Source organism: Pezoporus occidentalis, unplaced genomic scaffold (assembly GCF_034315485.1).
Source record: "Pezoporus occidentalis ecotype Australia unplaced genomic scaffold, CSIRO_AGI_Poc_V1 ctg125, whole genome shotgun sequence".
In the NCBI taxonomy this organism is placed as follows: domain Eukaryota; kingdom Metazoa; phylum Chordata; class Aves; order Psittaciformes; family Psittacidae; genus Pezoporus; species Pezoporus occidentalis.
This window is the reverse complement of record NW_026913049.1, coordinates 1188643-1206534: the sequence shown is the minus strand read 5'-3', so window position 1 is coordinate 1206534 and position 17892 is coordinate 1188643. Positions and strand designations below refer to the sequence as shown.

Genomic DNA, 17892 nt, shown 5'->3' with positions numbered 1-17892 from the left:
GAGAATATTCACACCACTTGCTTTAGTCATCTAGATCAAGGGCCTCATTTAAGGGTAGTTTCTACAGGCATTAGAGAAAAGCAGCACCTCCAAATAGGGATTCAGAACTGCTAAGTTACACCAGTACTAATGTCAGGAGATATCGATGAGTATACTCAACTTTTCTTTCTGAAATCTGCTGACTCCGTGATCCACTGTTCTTTTTTTAAGCACTTCAAAAATCAGTGCTAATTTTCAGTGACACTGCATCCTTTTTCAGATGATCAGACTATATTCTTTCCTTATCTGGCTTGCTTAAATCACAGGCTCAGCTAGAATGTCTATGTTCACCTTTCTTCCCGGGCAAGATGAGAATGCTATCACTCACAATGTTACCGGGAGTTTAAATGCTATTAGCTGCAATTCTGTGCTGAGCAAAGATGATACTGTTAATGGCTGTGTGGTGAGCCATAGCAAACCACCTACAGCTCTGTACTGAGCTAAATTGATACTACCTGTAGTGCCATGACTCAAACAGTCCTTTTCACAGTTGCACACCATATTAAGGGCAAACGGTAGAGGCATAGGCCATGGTGCACTCACCACAGGGCTCACACCCCAGTGGATATCAACAGTACCTGTTTAACCACTGAGCACATGAGCTGAGGCAGTGCTGCCAAGTTAAAAACATTAAAAACTACACACACCCCTCACTCACCCACCACAGAACCACACAGAAATCCCAACCAAAACCAACTCTGGTAGACTAACAAAATACTAGATAAAACCCTTCTACTTGAATGCCCAACATTACGGTTAATAAACTAAACCAAGGTTAGTAAACTACAACCACTACTGAAAGCAGCCTCAGTACATAGCACAGCTAGTCATGCTGAATAAAAGCCAAAATCACAGGATATGTTCTTCAGTATTATCAGCATTTTCACACTAGTGCACTTAATAGGGAAAATCCTAGCTATCAAAGCAGTGCAGTGAGCAAAGCAGTTACCTAGTCACGCTGCTGTACAGAGCTCAATAAACTCTGCCTCCCACAGTCTTAGCACTGAACAATATATGCACATTTCATGCTTTTTGACAGGAGGGAAACTTATTTTTCACATTTTATTTTCATTCCATTTAGGATACAGATTTAGTTACACTACAGTTAGAAATTGCTCTTGCTAAACTGCTAGCAGGCATTTAAACACAGCTATAGGGTAGACAAGTGCATTTTTAAGTTTGGAACAGCAAGAGATTCACTCATAGCTACCTTTGTTCATATGTTCACATACATATGAAGTGTATTTATTAATTATTTGATAAGATATGCGACCTCTCCACATCAGCCAGCTTGCCTCCAATGTGAAAAAATTAACAGACTTAATTTTTACATAACTTATTAATTTTTGGAAGTATATACCAGGTTCTCAACACAGAGGTTTATGCCTCCTTTTTTGGTGTGGCTCCAAAAGGAGCAGTGTTTTCAAATGGTACTAAGACCTTTTACATGATCAGCGGATAAATAAACGGAGAAACAAAACCACATGAGCTTTTTTAGCACATGAAGACTTCTTCAGGTATGATACAGGCAACAAGCATTAACTTCATATTAGACAAGATTGTGTGGTTTTCCCTACTGCCACTACTCAGACGGGAAAGTCTGAAAGAAAAAAAGAAGTACCACCTAGGGAGCAGAGGAGAGTATTTGCAAGGAGACAGGTTATCTCATCACTAACTCTAACACAGGTAATTATCATATAGAGAGAAGCTATAGATTTTAGCTATGAGAGGAAAATCACATCATTGCAGAAAGTTTATAACGTTAATAAATATGTGACTTTTCATTCCAGCACAACAATGAGTTTAGCTCCCTGGATCATTTTCAAAGCTGTTTTATACACATTCTGATTTTTTTTTTTTTCCCAAAAGTTAAACAAATACTTTTGTCTTTTATTATCTAAATTTATTCAGTCCATGGTAGCAATTTGATTTCCCTCGTATAGTTTCTGTGATGTTATTTGCTGTAACAATGTTTTGCATTTGAATGAGGAGGGAGGTTTCCTTTACTCCAAATGTGTAGTCTGTGGTTTGTCAGTTCAATGTCTTGTCACCAGTACGTTTGACCATACAGATAAGAACCTGAAGAGATCCCCATACACACTTTACTTGGCAGTGTATCATCTGAAGACTCCTGACTGGAAAGTTCAACCAAATTAAAATAAACTCTGACAGCCTCAAGGACACAGGGAACTTTTCCAATAATACACTTGCTACTGTTTGAATTGAACAGTGAGAAATAAATGCATACAGACCCCTTACATTTGGGTTTGGTTTTGTTTTCAGGAACTTGACATAAAGAGCATCATTTTTCTCAGCCAGTTAGAGTAACAGCAATTAGAAGAAAGAACGTCTTTCATACTGCTGTATTGTACTTTTGTAGGCAGAAGGCAACCTGTAAACTGGACTCGATACGGAGGTTTAAGCTTGGCATTTGTTAGGGTTAAAAGGTTTAGGTGCTATTGCTTGAAATAGGAAGTGGATATGGATGAACAATATGGTTATTCTTCTATCTTGCTAATCTGGTTGAATGGAAATATGGTTGTATGTAAAGCCAGACAGATTCACAAACAAATCGGCCTGATAATTTGGTATCACATTGATAAACTTTTAACCAGCCCTATGGAGGAGAGCTATAAAGAGCTTGCTATTCTCTCCATGAAGCCCCAGCTGGAAAGATTCAAAACAAGGGAAAACAAACCATAGGGATTCATGCAATCCAAAATTATTTAGAAGGCAACCCAGTATTCTGTTCTAACACAGGCACATACACACACACACACATTCATTCATATCCACCATAGAGTTGCTATTAGAAACTTGATAAAACATTTAATTTTTAAAGTTAATTAATTTTTCTTTCTTACTTGAAGCAGTGTCATATCTACCAGCTCTCCTAGCAGAACTGTTCCAATATTGTCTTAACCTCATTACTAGAAAACCATATCTAATTTCGAAGCTGAATTTGTTATCATTTCAAAGGGTTCACTGCCTTTTTATTGCATTCCTGTTAAAAAGGCCAGGCTAACACTTAAGAAACATTGTTCTAGCCTCTAATGACTTTTTGAAATTAAGTTAATAACTTATTTTGTTATGCATTTGTTATATCGGTAGTGCTGCACTGAAATCGGAAATTTCAGTGCTTCATTATGAGCTAAATATTCCTTACACATGCCTGGCACTAGAGGAGAACAGTCTTAGTTGCTTGTTGAGACTGAGTGTTATTGTTATTATTACTTTTGATCAGAGGAAGTGGTCATCTAGAAACACACTTCGGGAAAACAACAGTCACTTGTACCAGCAAACTAATTACAAATACTTCTACAAAAGCCTCATCACTGTTGCAATGTGTCTCAAAACTGCTGAATTCCCAGTACTGTGGATGAAAGCACCAGAGGTTCCTGGGGATGAGGACTTCTGCTGAAGTGTCACCCACTGCAGTAGTTAGAAAAGTTAAAACATGCAATATGTGGAGAAAGTAGCAAGAACTGCTTTTATCTTTCTGGCAGCAGCAGGAAACAGGCTTTATGAATTAAACCAGTGGTTCCTGAGTGCTGCCTTTAGTTGGCAGATGCTGTCTTTCCCTGGGCTGCAGAGAGCTGAAAGGCTGTCCCCCGCAGTCCTGTTCAGCTAAGCTTTTGGCTGAATGTAAGTATTTTCTGCATTAGCCGAGAGGCAGTTTCGGTGGTTTGTTCCAGTGATTACTTCAAGCTATTCTCTACACAGACTCTATGACCTTGTTTAGAGTGGCTACAAATTTCAGCATAACTTTGGGTTAAAAAAAAAGCAACATTTATCAAATAGAACAGATTGACTGTCCTAGTAACCAAAGTGGTCTATTAAATATTAACTGCGTGAGCCTCTCTTACTGACAGTATAGAGATGTATTGCCTTGCCACATACGGTACTAACTGGAGGTGCTGGATGTAAAGGTAAAGTTCATGAACATACTCAGGAACAAATAATGCAATTCACCACCTGTTCTTATTGCTAAAGACATTCTAAGTTAGGAAGCAGCTTGGGGGTCAGGGATCTTTTCCCCTGCACTCCATGGCAGAAACATTTTCCCTAACATGTGCCTGACTGTGCTGAGCCATCCCACAGCCAGGATGAAGGGATGTCCCAATGAAGTAGCATTCATAGTCTACCCATAGTCTGGGCACTTCTCACTGACACAAAATCCAAACCTTTTTTTCATATCTGCCACTGCTATGTGTATAGAGTAGCTGTTCAGAAACACGCTTTCTCTCTGTGTTCTGTAATCACCCAACAACTTGAAAGATATGTAACTTCATATCCTTAGTATTAGAAATCACCCTGTTTCAGTGCAGAATTCCAGAAAGTAATTCTGATTCAACTGGTTTAAGCTACCTTCTACCATCATCTATCTCTGCCCACTGACTATATAAGGAAGGAGAGCAATAATTCCCAGACTCAGACATTTCAGGTTAAACATTCAAGCTAAGGGAGATGAATCTGGAATGCACACTTGTTGGTTTGTCCACCTCTTCATGACAGCTTCTTAGCAGCAGACTTCTCACTGCTAGAAGGAATTTAAAAAGATGCTTTTATAGCTTTATTACAGTTTTCCTTACTAGATCATTCTCTTTCTGTTAGCCCATAAAACTAAAGAGGCAGTCTGAAATCTCTAAGAAGTAAAAAATAAAATATCAGGGAAAACAAGCAAAACAGAATGGCTCATTCCATATTGTACTCTGAAATAAGTGCTAGGTTAAAGCAGTGCTATAGACATTGAGCATCCTTAGCTTCAAATGATGGAGTTTTGAATTAAAATTTTTAACCACAAAGATGAAGAGGATGAACAAACACTTTAATCTAAACAGTTATAAACTGGTAATACTGATTGACATTTTGACTCCAGGTCAAGGTGAAACTCCAGGAGTATGTCAGAACTGAATTCCAACAGCATGTCATCTCCAATATCATTCAAAAAATATGAAAAGAAGTAGTAGAGCTATTATCCTATTACATAATCTTGAAATCTACAGATATTTCTGAACTGCGAGACAGAAAGGTAAAATCATTATCTTGACACAAAAGCATTGCTTCATTATATTTTGTGTAACTCTATCAGTAAAAAAATGTGATTCAGTTTCATATATAATATAATAAAAATCATTTTAAAAGGATCAGGTGGCAATAGGCTGACTCTAAAACAGTTTGTCTAATGCAGACTTATACACCAAATAAGAGGAAACACAAAAATATGGACAGATCTGCAGGTTAAGGTTTCTCCAGATTGATGGTAACAATAGAATGACTGGAATTTATTTTTCAATGGGTATTACATTTTTTTTTTTTTTCTGGAGGAAGCAGATTTGTCATCCCAGTTCCAAACTGGAGCTAATCTAAATTGTCCAGTTTGCTGGACAACTGTATGAATGGTAAGAGCTGTTAGGAGGTAGGAACTTTCTAATGACTAAATCTAGGTTAAACTGAGGAATTATAATTAGGTTGTTAATTAAAGTATGTTGTAGTATGGCAGTGATATTAGCAGATATATTACTATGGTTATGTCATGAAATATCAGTTTAATTCTGGTATGCATGAGAATGTTTTTCTTCTAATTATGCTCACATTTACTGTGGTCTTAGACATGAAAAGGCTAAGACCATAGGCCCTTCATGTTAAAAGAAAGGTGTTGCCTAACATTTGGTATCCTGCAAGTTGAAGCATAGCATATCAGCATATGAACATATCATTACAAAGCCCCATCTAGGTATAAAAACCTAAAGCATTTATTTCAGAAATAGTTAAATGTAGGAAAAAAGACCCCCAAAACCTCACATGCAAACATGAAGAAGGTTTTCTCATAAAAATACTTCCTTATGTGCATACTTAAAGTGCCTTTCTTCATGACAACATTTCCAGTATGTAACAGTCCTGATTGCTTAACATGAAACACACTTCAGCATTATGGCAGTGGAAAATCATTTTTACCTTCTTTTGAGTTAAGAATTATACAAAGTGCAACACTGAGTAGATAAGTGCTTTCCTCCCCAGTTCAATTAAGCACCAAATCAAGGAGTAAGAATGCAAGTAGCAGTCTACTTTGGATTTCCGCACTGAGACAAACTGTTCTTTTGCTTTGCAGTTATCTGTAAACACAGTATTTCTGGATGGGCTCTAAAAGGGTTAAGTGCATTCCAACTTTTCCATTTTACTTGGAAGACAGAGAATGTGAAAGTCCCCAGGCACTAGTACTTATCTACATCTCTGTCTCAGGGTTTTTATGCTCAGCTATCAAAAGCAACAAAGTTGCATGGTACTTCCTATGCTGTCAGCAATGCAGGCCTGGGGGGAAGGTGGATAATTGTATAGGCTTATCAGTGGTAAACACTGGTCATTCATGTGTTCATCATTCATTTGGCAGAGAAGCAACCTTTCACATACTGTCCGCTCTGACATAGGGAGGACATTGTCTAAAAGGAGCAGGAATAAAACTCAGACATAGTCCTGGCACTCAGAGTGATATGCATATTTTCTATGGTTTGTTTAATGAGTTTATGAACCTTAGGCTATGAATTTTAATCCTGGCAGTGGCTGCTGGAATTCTAAAAGTCACATATTGAGTAGGTTTGAGATGCACTTTGGAAGATGCTAAGTGCAGATGATTGAAACAGTTCCTAAAAGCCTGCAGGCAGCCAGATGGAGAGGGATGGACATAATAAAAGACAGGAAGCACCTCATATAACTGCCAGCTGTAGGTCAACACTAGACAGGACACTTGTATTTGTTCCACATATGCTCTCTTGCTGAAGAGCATTTTTAGTAAGTGTCCACTCATATCATACTGTAGCAAGCAACTATTCAGAAAAAGTCACACTGTTTTTAACTTTAGGCACCATACTGAGGGGTGCAGAGGGAAAAAAAAACCAACACTATTTAGGGAGTCTTTGCTTGGTAGTGAAAATATTTTATGTGAAAAGTAACGAACAGTACATAGAAATGAGGTTTAAGGGCAAGTGTTTACTACTCAGTGCTATGAGCAGTGACCACTGGGTCCCAGAGGTACTGCCTCTACCTTGTGAAGCCTTGCTACTTGCATTATAGCCAGAATTTCATTGATGCCATGAATTGTGAAGTCCTACAGAGAAAATGAGTCTTGCTTTTGACCTGATTAACATGAAGTAGATAATAACTTAGAAGTAGACAAATGGGCAGGGGAACAAAAAGGCGTAATGGGTATATATTAGATTAAAACAGAATCAGAACTCTAAAAATGCCACTCACTCTACTATGGAAACTTTAGCATATACTTAAACTTTGAAACATCTTGTCACAGGAAGCAATAATTATTAAAAAGAATGACAGGAGCCCTACTCTCAAGCTGGCTTTTGTCTTATATCTGCAAATAAAAGCTGTAGTTTTACTTTTTCTATTAACCGTGAGCCCATAATCTGATGTGATTTTGTTCTGTTTTAAAAATACACCTCTTCCTAAATCACAAGAGACATGCTGATTTGTCTTATTCCAATGTTAGGGAGTGCTGTTATAAAACAACACCTTTCAGTAATATTCAATTCCAGGTTCTTTGAGAAATTGTTTCAAGAAAACCTCAGCAACTCTAGACAAAGAAAATATTATCTGCTTAGCAGTTAGTATCATGAAGCAAAAATAGACTTTACTATACACATAAGAGCAGACTGCAAAGTGATTATGGGGAACCAGGAAAGTAAAACCCCTGGAACATAATCCCAGCCCCATTGTACATAGGACATTGTGGTCCAGATCATAAAATTCTGATTATGCATGAGAAACACACAGGTGACCAAATCATCCAGAAGACAAAGTTGCTGATGTCATACGCTTATAATTCTGTGGCTTTCCACTGAAAAATCATACTTACACTGGTTAAAACACCCTGAACATACAATTTTTAACTATTTATTTATTTATATGTATATATAACATATATATGTGTATATATATGTATATAAACTCTCAAGAAAGTTAAAAATCACCAACAGATTAAATTCTGACAGACTTGATTTAAATTTAAGCTGGCCACCTCTGAAGTCACTTTGGGTATTATTGTAAACAAATTGGATATGAAAGCCTCCTCTGAATTTCAGATTAGGAGTTTGGCCCTTGGTAACCTGTTCCCATACAGCTTGAGGTCTTTCCCTACAGGAAAGCCTCATGGGAAAGAGAAAAAAAAAAAGTACGTTTTCCAACAGTCAGTTCAGAAGTGAGGCAGACACTAAATCTAAAACGGCAGCTTGGTTCTTCAACTCCAATTTGGCTTGAAGAGCAGTAATACATCGTAATAAAAGAAGGCATATATTATCAATCTTAAGACCTTCTTTGCATCTGCTAAGTAGCAGTATTGCATAAATGTGAAGTTTATCCGAATGCAAATACATAAATGTGATCTGAAGTCCCAAAGTATCTTTTGCTTACACTAAAATAAAGTGACATAATTCAGTTCTCAGCCTGTATTCAGAAAATATTTTTTTTCTCCACCCAAAACTTACTTCCCACATAACTTAAGTACACTTGCATACATTCATGTGTAAGCAAAACCTGAAATACCAGGGTCAGCTTTAAGATAAAAATGATATAAAAATATAGTCCGCACAAACTATATAGGTCATCTATTCTCTTCTTGGATGATTTCCCTCACCACTGCAAAATCAATTCAACAGTGTAGTACTGTCTTCCAAACACTGGCTGCTGCTAAGAGTGATTCCATGATCTGATGATTTAATGGATAAGTGCTGAATTTTAACGCAGCTCAAGACAACAGGAATTGAATGAACTTTATCTTACTGAAGCAGCATCAATATATCTATTGCTCCATTGTTAAGATGAGTGCACTCAGACATCTAACTTCCTAGGCTGCCTTGAATTGCATCAACTGTAGGAACTATTTGCCATTGTAAACATGTTTTACTGAGTGCTTTAACATAAAAGCAGCTCCAAATGTAGAATGATATAATCAAATGTGAAAGGTATGGAGACAGTAAATTACCAGTTACACAGATGATCTAATTAAAAATAACTTCAAACCCAATTTTGTTATCTTTTGTTAATTTCAGCTCTTACAGCATTACATTTTGCAATGAATTGCTATTAATGAAATCATCACAAAATAATTTTTGTGTATGAGAAAAATATATGTATCAGATTATATTCAACACCATATGAAAACAAATACTGCAGTTAAAAATTATTTCTTACAGAAGTCTAAATCCACTCCAGCAATATGGAATAAATGTTTGCAAATCCTAGAGAATCACAAATTGCAATGAAATGTGAAAAGAGGAATGCTTTAAAAAATCATCAGATCCTCTAAAGCCTTTGCAAGATGTTGGTTTAATGTATGTAACTAAATGATGGCCATGATAAACAGCTGAAACTCATTCCTATATATGCAATATTAGTATATAGAATTGTCAGTGTATGAAATGTGTCTCAGAAATTTTGCAATATGTTATCGTGTAGTACAGAGATAGATAATGGTATTTGGAGCAAAATCTACTACTTCGAGTTATTCTGTTTAACAGCAGTTGAGAGTAAAGAGATTTTTAGCTATGTGAAACCAACTGCAGGTTCTGGTACATTAATTTCACAGTGTAATACCTTCTGCCAGTTGTTGGCTTTAACTCTCATATTTGCTAAGTAGAAGGTATCACTCCTAACAAGAAATTCTAGATTTGAATTTCTGAACTGCTTCAGAATTTTTCATCAAAGTTCTAGGAAATTGCAACAATAAAAATATTATTTTCAACTTAAAAAAAATAAAAATACATTAATAGATGGTGGTGGTAAGACACTGCTACTAGAATCAACAAAATAAAAATCTTAACAGCATGGATCATGTGCCTCATAACACAAGACAAAAAAGAAAAATATTGCCTGTTCACAAGTAATGGATTTAGATAATTTGAGATAATGAAGCTCTATGAGGAAAACCAGACGGCATCAGACTATTTCATGTATGCATCTAAAGCATCTCCATTGATATTCACAGGCACTTTCCTTTATTAAATTCCCGTGTTCAATATCACAGTTTTGTAACAAAATATTTTGTTTACTTGACTTTTACTAAATTTCATCTTGTGACGACACAAAAACCAGTAAGTTTTGGGAGAATTTAAGAAAAGAGTAGCTTAGTAACTGTTGAGAAACAGTATAATGGGCAGCATTAAGAAAATGGGGCAGCCAAAAGAGATCAATTAGAGACAATGTGCTATCAGATTACAAAAATTCTCATGTGAAAAGCCTAAATGATTGTCTATTAACTCATTTTATTATTTGCAAAGGTAAAGACAACTAAGCTAATGCCAAGAGAAAAACCTGCAAAAGAAATACACTTACTTCATGGACAGAAATCATAATGACCAATAAAAAAAACATACACATAATTAAGAAAAAAACAGATAACCTAATAGGTAGTTTCCAAAACCAGAACAGGATCCTGAAGTGAAACATTCTGCAGCAGTTAGTCTTAGGAAAGCACTGTGCTAATTAATGAATAATCTTCCAATTTTATTTTCTTTTTTTTTCAGTGAAGTTTTTGTTGCCTTTTCAAATTAGGTACATAGCTATCCTCTCTTTTAAATGTTTTTCAGATTTATGTACAAATTAAAAGCAGATGGACAGCACTTCTAAATCATCTCTTAATCTAAATTTTCACAATTTCACCACTTAGGGAAATAGTTTTAATAGTGATGTTGCTCTTCTCTGGCATGCTTTTACATCTTCCTATTTCTGTTCGCAGTTAAAAGCCTTGAAACAACACACACAATTTTCTTGGGTTTGTTTTGATTTACCTGAAAGACAGCCAGTGAGTGACAGAAACAGAAACAGTTTCCATGACAACCACATCCTTGGTCGTAAAGGTCCCTCTTTGTGTGGTTGTTAGCAATGTTGACGTTTCTTCATTAAAGCTTAGCCTAGTGAGACAAAGACAAATCTCTGTCAGGAAAATTAAAAATATCTTGCAATAGTATGATAGACAACTCAGGAGACAAAGCTGGTCGTAGTGCAATTAAAAGTCCAGTTCCAAAGAACTTGGTTTGCACAGCGGCAGGTAGCCTGACAGATACTCACAGGGATCTCGCTTCCGTAGTTACCTGTGTTAATAGCTGAAATGTTCGTAGCAGTGCTTTATGTATATATGTATATAGATATCACCCAAATGCTCTATGTGGATTGAAGCTTTGAATCTCAGAAAAAAGCAGAACTTAGACAGAAGATAGCAGCAAACATATTCAAAGCATATAGGTTGGCATGCATTCATCTGCTCCTGAAAGCAGTATGTTGATGTTTGGTATAAAGCATTTTAAAAATCCCAAACTAAAATAATTTGCTCTAGGAAAATTCAAGCATTTTTACTACTTGCAAATTGGCTGAAATATATTCTGGTTTCTTCCAGTTTGCTTTCGTGTAAGGATTTGAAAAAAAACGCCATTTATACAGAACAGATTATTCCTACTCTACATCAGAATTTAGTTTTCTATTTGTCCATGATTTGTACATACATCTTGGCACACTACATCTTGACGACTGTGTTATCAGGTATCACTTTAACAATATCAGTAACTTATCACACCAGGGCTTAAAAATTTTGTGTTTAAATGACTGAAAACTCAATCTAAAATATGAGAAGGTTCAGCTGATTTTGTATGGACATGAGTGTACTTCTGTTCTTAGACTCAAAAATCATCAAGCTGCAAACATAAAATTCATCTCCAAGACTTAATTAGCCATCTCTGTTTAGGAAACCTTTGAGATCCTCTTCTTTAAACCCAAGGAATCTTTAACCCTTAGAGGTCATGATCCACAGCTACAAGAACAATCCAATCGGACAGAACAATGAGACAAAGACAACTTTGCTTTGTTCCCCTATCAGCCCCCTTTGAGGGATAACGTGATTACTACAGGTTATAATCAGTTCAGTTACATGCCACAGGTGCTGGTTTGGGGGTCCTGTCCTGTATGTTAGAAAATTCACAGTTATGTTTAAGAGGTAAAGCTCAACACAGTTGACAAAAGAAAAAAAAATCATAATGTAAGAGTAGGTTCCTGATGGATTATTCCATTTCAACTGCTCTCTGAGCATCTCTATTTGCAACCTATTTTGACAGCCTTTCCTTCATATATAGAAAGGCACACAGTGTGAACACAAGACGACAGCAGCTGTTTATGTTGCTGGTAGTTATTCCTGCAACAATCTAAAGGTGCAGCTTGTCAGCTTTCATTTATTACAGCACAGCAGGTACAGTTTCCAACACAGATAAAAATTCCCATTTATGATCATACTTCCTTCCAGGTAATGCAGACCAGGCAAACTTAATATCAAGTATACACTCTAATATAAGTGTCTCTGAAAGAGAACATAACAATCTGGTAGTGAAGTAACTTTACACATAGTGCCTGTACCTCATCTAAAAATCCACAGGAAACCTCCTCAATTAATTATTAATGTCAGCTGCCTTTGTTTTTCACTTCAGTGATAATCTGGTTTCGGTCACTGTGTTCCTTTGGTTAGTGAATTCTCTTGTTCAGCATTCTTTGCCTTTGGGAAATAAGTATTTTCATTAATATTTAATTTTTTCCCTTATGGCCATATCTGTTAAAGAGGGTAAAGCACAGCTTCCCTCCCTCCCCCAACAGTACCCCTGAACTTTATTACTCTCTTCTTTCTCTTTTCCTTCTTCTCTTCAGCTGCTTTTATAATAGTACAAAATAGAAATTATGCTAACTCGGTGATTTCTGTGTTGCATGAACAGGAAAAAATATACCAAGGTTTCCAGCAGTGAAGTGTGAGATTGTTGTTCTTAGCATTAGTTTTAGATGTTATTGTGCCTGTTGCATCAGACTTTTCAAAAACAGTATCAAAGGATGTGATTAGTAGAGCAGAAAGGTGTCAATCAATGGGAACATCAAAATGCAAGACGCACTTATATGCATTTATCTTTGTATTCTTCAAACATAATGATTTTAAGATCTCTGGGAAAAGGGATGTCTTTTTAATGAAAGATTCATTAAAGAAACAGAGTTACAAGAACTTGTGCCAGATAAGGAGCTTAATATCTATCTCACATATATACATACTTAACTATTATAGATAAATATCTATAACAGTTTCTATATGACCATCCTTAACTGTGACCTACATAACCTGACTCTATTAATGTAAAACAACTTGAGCCCTGTTACCCAGGCATATTAAAATGTAAAAGCAGAACACAATGACAGAGAGATGCTCTGAATTAACTCCTGAATGTGGGACACTGACCTTCTTATTATGGTATTTGTTGCATAAATATATTGGCTATTTCAGTAGGAAAATAACAAAACAACATAGGGGAAAATATATCCCTGCATACCTTTTTAAATATCTATCTCAAAAACTTGACTATTATCACCATGAAAGGATCTTGCATGTTTACTTGTACTTTTGATGTATTTCTTGAATCTTCTGGGATACTTGGCAAATATTTTACTGGCCATGCAGACAAACAGCATAGCAACATAGGTTTATTGTACATCTAAGAACAGAGGAGCACAGTTTGTACAGTCTGTCAAAGACAATTGCATATATTGCATATATTGTGCTACTACATGGCATGCAGGATAATCACAAAAGTGCTTTCTAGGAAATAATACAGGCAAGAGCATGAAGGTGCTATATTTAATAAATATAGACCTATAGTCTAATTTCTACTTTAGATTTAATGAAGGGATGAACACTGGGCTGTACTGTCAATGGCTGTCATCTGATTTTTGGATGACTGGGCTCTCACTTTATAGAGAATCTTGGGTGAAGACTTCCTTACTGCTTATAGCAAAAAGACCAAAGCTGCACTAAAGCAATTAAAAACAAAATCTTCTTTCTTAAACAGAAAAAAAAATTATTATTGCTTTAAAAGCAGTTAATAGATATTCTCTTAGATCTGGTAAGAATGCTCTCATTCCTAAACCTGGCTCATTCTTAAAGCTTAAGGGCATACATATACAAACAGTATTCAGTTGTTCTTGATTTGAAAATCTTGTTAACTTTCTGGATTATTTCCCAGCCGTATCTCCATCCCAGAATGAGAAGTATTTCAAAACAAGCACTTACATTTTAATCCTAAGAATACAGAACAAAATACACAGTCATGAATACTCCGATATATATGCCAGTGCAAAAGAATACAGCTGAAGATGCTTCTCAAAACAACTATAAAATAATTTCAAATGAACAGTAACTATTTCCCCTTCCCCAAAATAGATTTGGACCTCCAAAAATCCAACTGACTTCTTTGGAACAGTTTGTTTGCTTCATTGGTAATTCAGTGCAAGAAAATAAAATTAAGTTGTCCAGAATATAAATAGTCCCATAGATTTCTTTTGCATAGTGCATGATTTGACAAAGCTCTACAGTCTAGATTTTAAAAGTAAGGATGGAATGTATACAATTTCTGAGGGTTTTTTTCCTGGTTTCTTCACAAAATATGCAAAATCAGTAAGCTTTTTTTTTTAAATAATGAATTTTATGTAAAAATCAGTGATCCAAAATAAAGGTGATGTATAGTGATATAATTTCTCTAAGAAATTCAACTTCTTCTGCACGAAGAATTAGCAAATTCCACATGGTACTATCCATAGTCCTTTCTTTTCCCCAGAATGTCTGCCAAATTGCTTTGAAATTTCTTTAATTCTGTGTACTGGTTATAGACAACTTATTAAAACATTCACCAGTCAGTATTTTTTAATGAATTGCTTTGGTTGGATTTTGTCTCGTGGTTCTGAATCCCAACAGAATTTTGGAAGAATGCAATGTTGTCAACACTAATGTACAAGAGACTTAAACTAATGTAATGTTTCTAATAATAGTACCTATTATCATTACTTTTTTTCTAGCACATATGATAAACAGATATGTAGCTACAAAGATTTGTTCTTTTTCTTAATTAAAATAGTTAAGAAGTGAAGATTTTTACCATAGATACTGTGATACTGATATCAAAGTTCTTTCTTCCATTATCACTACCTAATTTTTCTTTCCCATCATATGAATATTTATCAGTTTTGCTCTACCAATATGAAAGGGATGATTACTTAAATTCACATCCTCTCTTCAAGCAGTGTAGCACGTCTTTATCTCTACAGTGACTATAGTGCTTAGAAGAAAGCATATGACTTGTTTCAAAAAGAAAAAGCGCTCACTGATGTATTTCTTTTTCCTATATCAATATATACGAGAGGAAAGCCTAAGTCACTGGCACTTCACAGTATTTAATTTTTTCTTTCCTTTAGAAAAAGAACACACTCAGAGGTAATGAAGAAATAATACCAGTAATAAGCAATTCTGATATTCTGCATGGATTTGAAAGATCAAAAACTGAAGAAATTAGGAGATTAATGGAAAGAAAAACACAGCATATGCTACAATGAACAGATATGTGGTTTTAGATAATGTTTCTAGGAAATTCTTATCTTCATATTTAGTTAGTGGAGGACGTTGGTCTAAGGTGCAACTAAACTGCCAATAAGATTCCTCAAGGTGGCAAACCTATAAAATCAATGCAATGAGCTAAGTATCACTGACTAGGCTTTCCCATAAAAGGCTTTTGGAAAAAGACAGAGGTCTTACTTAAAAACAGTTTAAAACACTGAAATGAAGCCTTCTATTCAACACCGAAGTCCGGGTGTCTTCCTGCACAACCTTTACTTCAGTCAGGGCTTGGAATACCTGAATCGAACTGCTGCAGTCAGCAGGTCAGCATGTCTTTCTTGCTCCCATGAGTATCAGACCTGGTTAGAGTCTTCAGAAGAGCAAAGGTTCAGATGCTACAAAGTCCATCATGAACAGAGGAGATAGTTTGGATGGAAATTTTTTGAAAGAGAGTCGAGAGTTCCCTGATGATTTATTTACATATAAAGTTAACTACCAGACCATGATTATGACAAACACTGGGTATACGGAATATAAATAACCTCTATTAAGCTCATGTTTCTGCTTGTTTTCAATAAAGAATCAATTTGCTCAGTCCAATGTCTTTTTGGCAATACTATTTACAAAATGGTTTAAATTAAATAAAAACATATTAAGTTAATATTTGATAAAAGTCATACCACAGACACTTTTACAATGAAGTATCAGTGGATTTTGATATAGGACAAATGAAAGTGAAATGATATTAAGCCAATGTAAACAGCAAGGCATCTTGTAGCATTGATTATCACCCCAAGGGAAGATCATTTATTTTCAAGTTTTAATAACAGTCCAACCTATTGTAAAGAAAATTTAATAAAGCACAAGTTTAGCAGTTTCATAAAACAATTTCTGAGTTGGCTTATGAACACTTAATTTACTGCTACCAATATTAAAAGTTTATTCTGCAATGGAACTTTTCCTTGTCAGGTTCCTCCTGGCAAGCCACCAGGACTTTCAGTATCTAAATTAATATTTTATAAGGTGTTTTTTTAATTCATGATGTTAATATAGCTTTCAAAGGTACCAGTCAAATTCTAGGAAGAAGCATAGAATGCTACTGTTCAAAAGAAGCAAACTGGCTATTTCTGAACTGTGGATCAATCAGATTTTCTAAATTGGTGAATGAGCATCTCAACTACTGCTCTGAACTGAAAACCAAAACAAAATATTTGACTGCAAATGCTGAATAAGAATCTCAAAATGCCTACGAGTCCAAGAGGTTCTGAATTATTCAGATGAACTAAACCTGTTTTGAAAACTGTGCACAGTACCTATAAGAAATTAATACTGTATTAAACATTGATTATTTTCTATTAATTGAATATATTTGTAAAGACATATTCAAAAAACAAGGTTTTGAACAGAAGATGCAGAATGTCTGCCCTCCCAACACATGCATATCAATCTTGTGATGAAAGCAAGGAAATTATAACATTTCAGCCAATTGACTGAATTTTCATAGTGTTTAATATTACTTTTTTACCAAGTCATCTGCTACTGAGTGTAGTTGAGATTAACAAAGTAATTTGACCATGAAGGCTGGTTTAGTGCTGAATCATTTCAGGTATCATTCAATGTTACTTGCTAGAGGAGCTAAGTCCTCTTTGGGATTCCTACTGCAAATCAGACATAAAAATGTCATCAGCATGTTCAGGGAAACGAGAAGATGGCAGAAATAGTTCTCAGCTTCTCTAAACTAGCAATGGTGAGGTGCTGCTATTTGCCCACATTCATTTGAATATAGCATGAAAAAATCAGAGTACTGCTTTGCAAGTCAAGAGTTTCAGGATATACCTGTAGGCACTGGGTGCTTAGAAGGGATACAATCCTGGATTCCTGTGCTACTCCCAAGCACTAAGGCAGCTCTGACATGCTGCTCCCACTGTAAGGAGTGGACATGTTCTTTGGTGAGTAACAGCCTATTGGACAAAGCCTTGTGAGAAGGAAAGTGATGGTATTAATTCTGGGTTCTTTGGGTTTTTTCCCCCCATCTGTCAGACTGACAGTTACTAAACTTTAACTCACATTTCAGAGAAGCAGCTGCTGGCAACGAAGCAGTCTGAAAAGCCCTGCTTAGGTATATGAATAAGCACTGCAACACTGACCTCATCAGCATGATTTTCCAGTTTCTTAAAGCCTGAACTGGAAGTAAATAGATTTCCTCACAACTACCACAGTTGTTCTTTTATTAACTTTATAAATGGTTATTTCTTCAAATCCCAGAAACCTTTATGCCAGTCATGTACTTGTGTCAATATTCATTAGAAGGAAGTAGTAGGAAATAAAGAATAAAGAGAAAAATTATGTGTAATTTGACACTTTAGAAATTAGTTATGTAAGCTCTCTTGTTAGTAAAAGAAGAGAAATAGACAACCTGAAGGAAAATGTATTCAAACCAT

The 17892-nt window shown here is 35.6% G+C and overlaps 1 protein-coding gene across 8 annotated transcripts in view; it reads right to left on the bottom strand.

Moving 5' to 3' along the window:
- The window catches only part of CNTN5 (contactin 5), a 642522-nt gene that overhangs the window by 333784 nt on the left and 290846 nt on the right, over positions 1–17892 (bottom strand). For all 8 annotated transcript variants that reach the window (XM_062607752.1, XM_062607749.1, XM_062607746.1 and 5 more), the window contains one exon: positions 10836–10958. In XM_062607752.1, the coding sequence (XP_062463736.1) occupies positions 10836–10890 (55 nt within the window). In that variant the 5' untranslated portion in view covers positions 10891–10958. The remainder of the gene's footprint in view (positions 1–10835; positions 10959–17892) is intronic.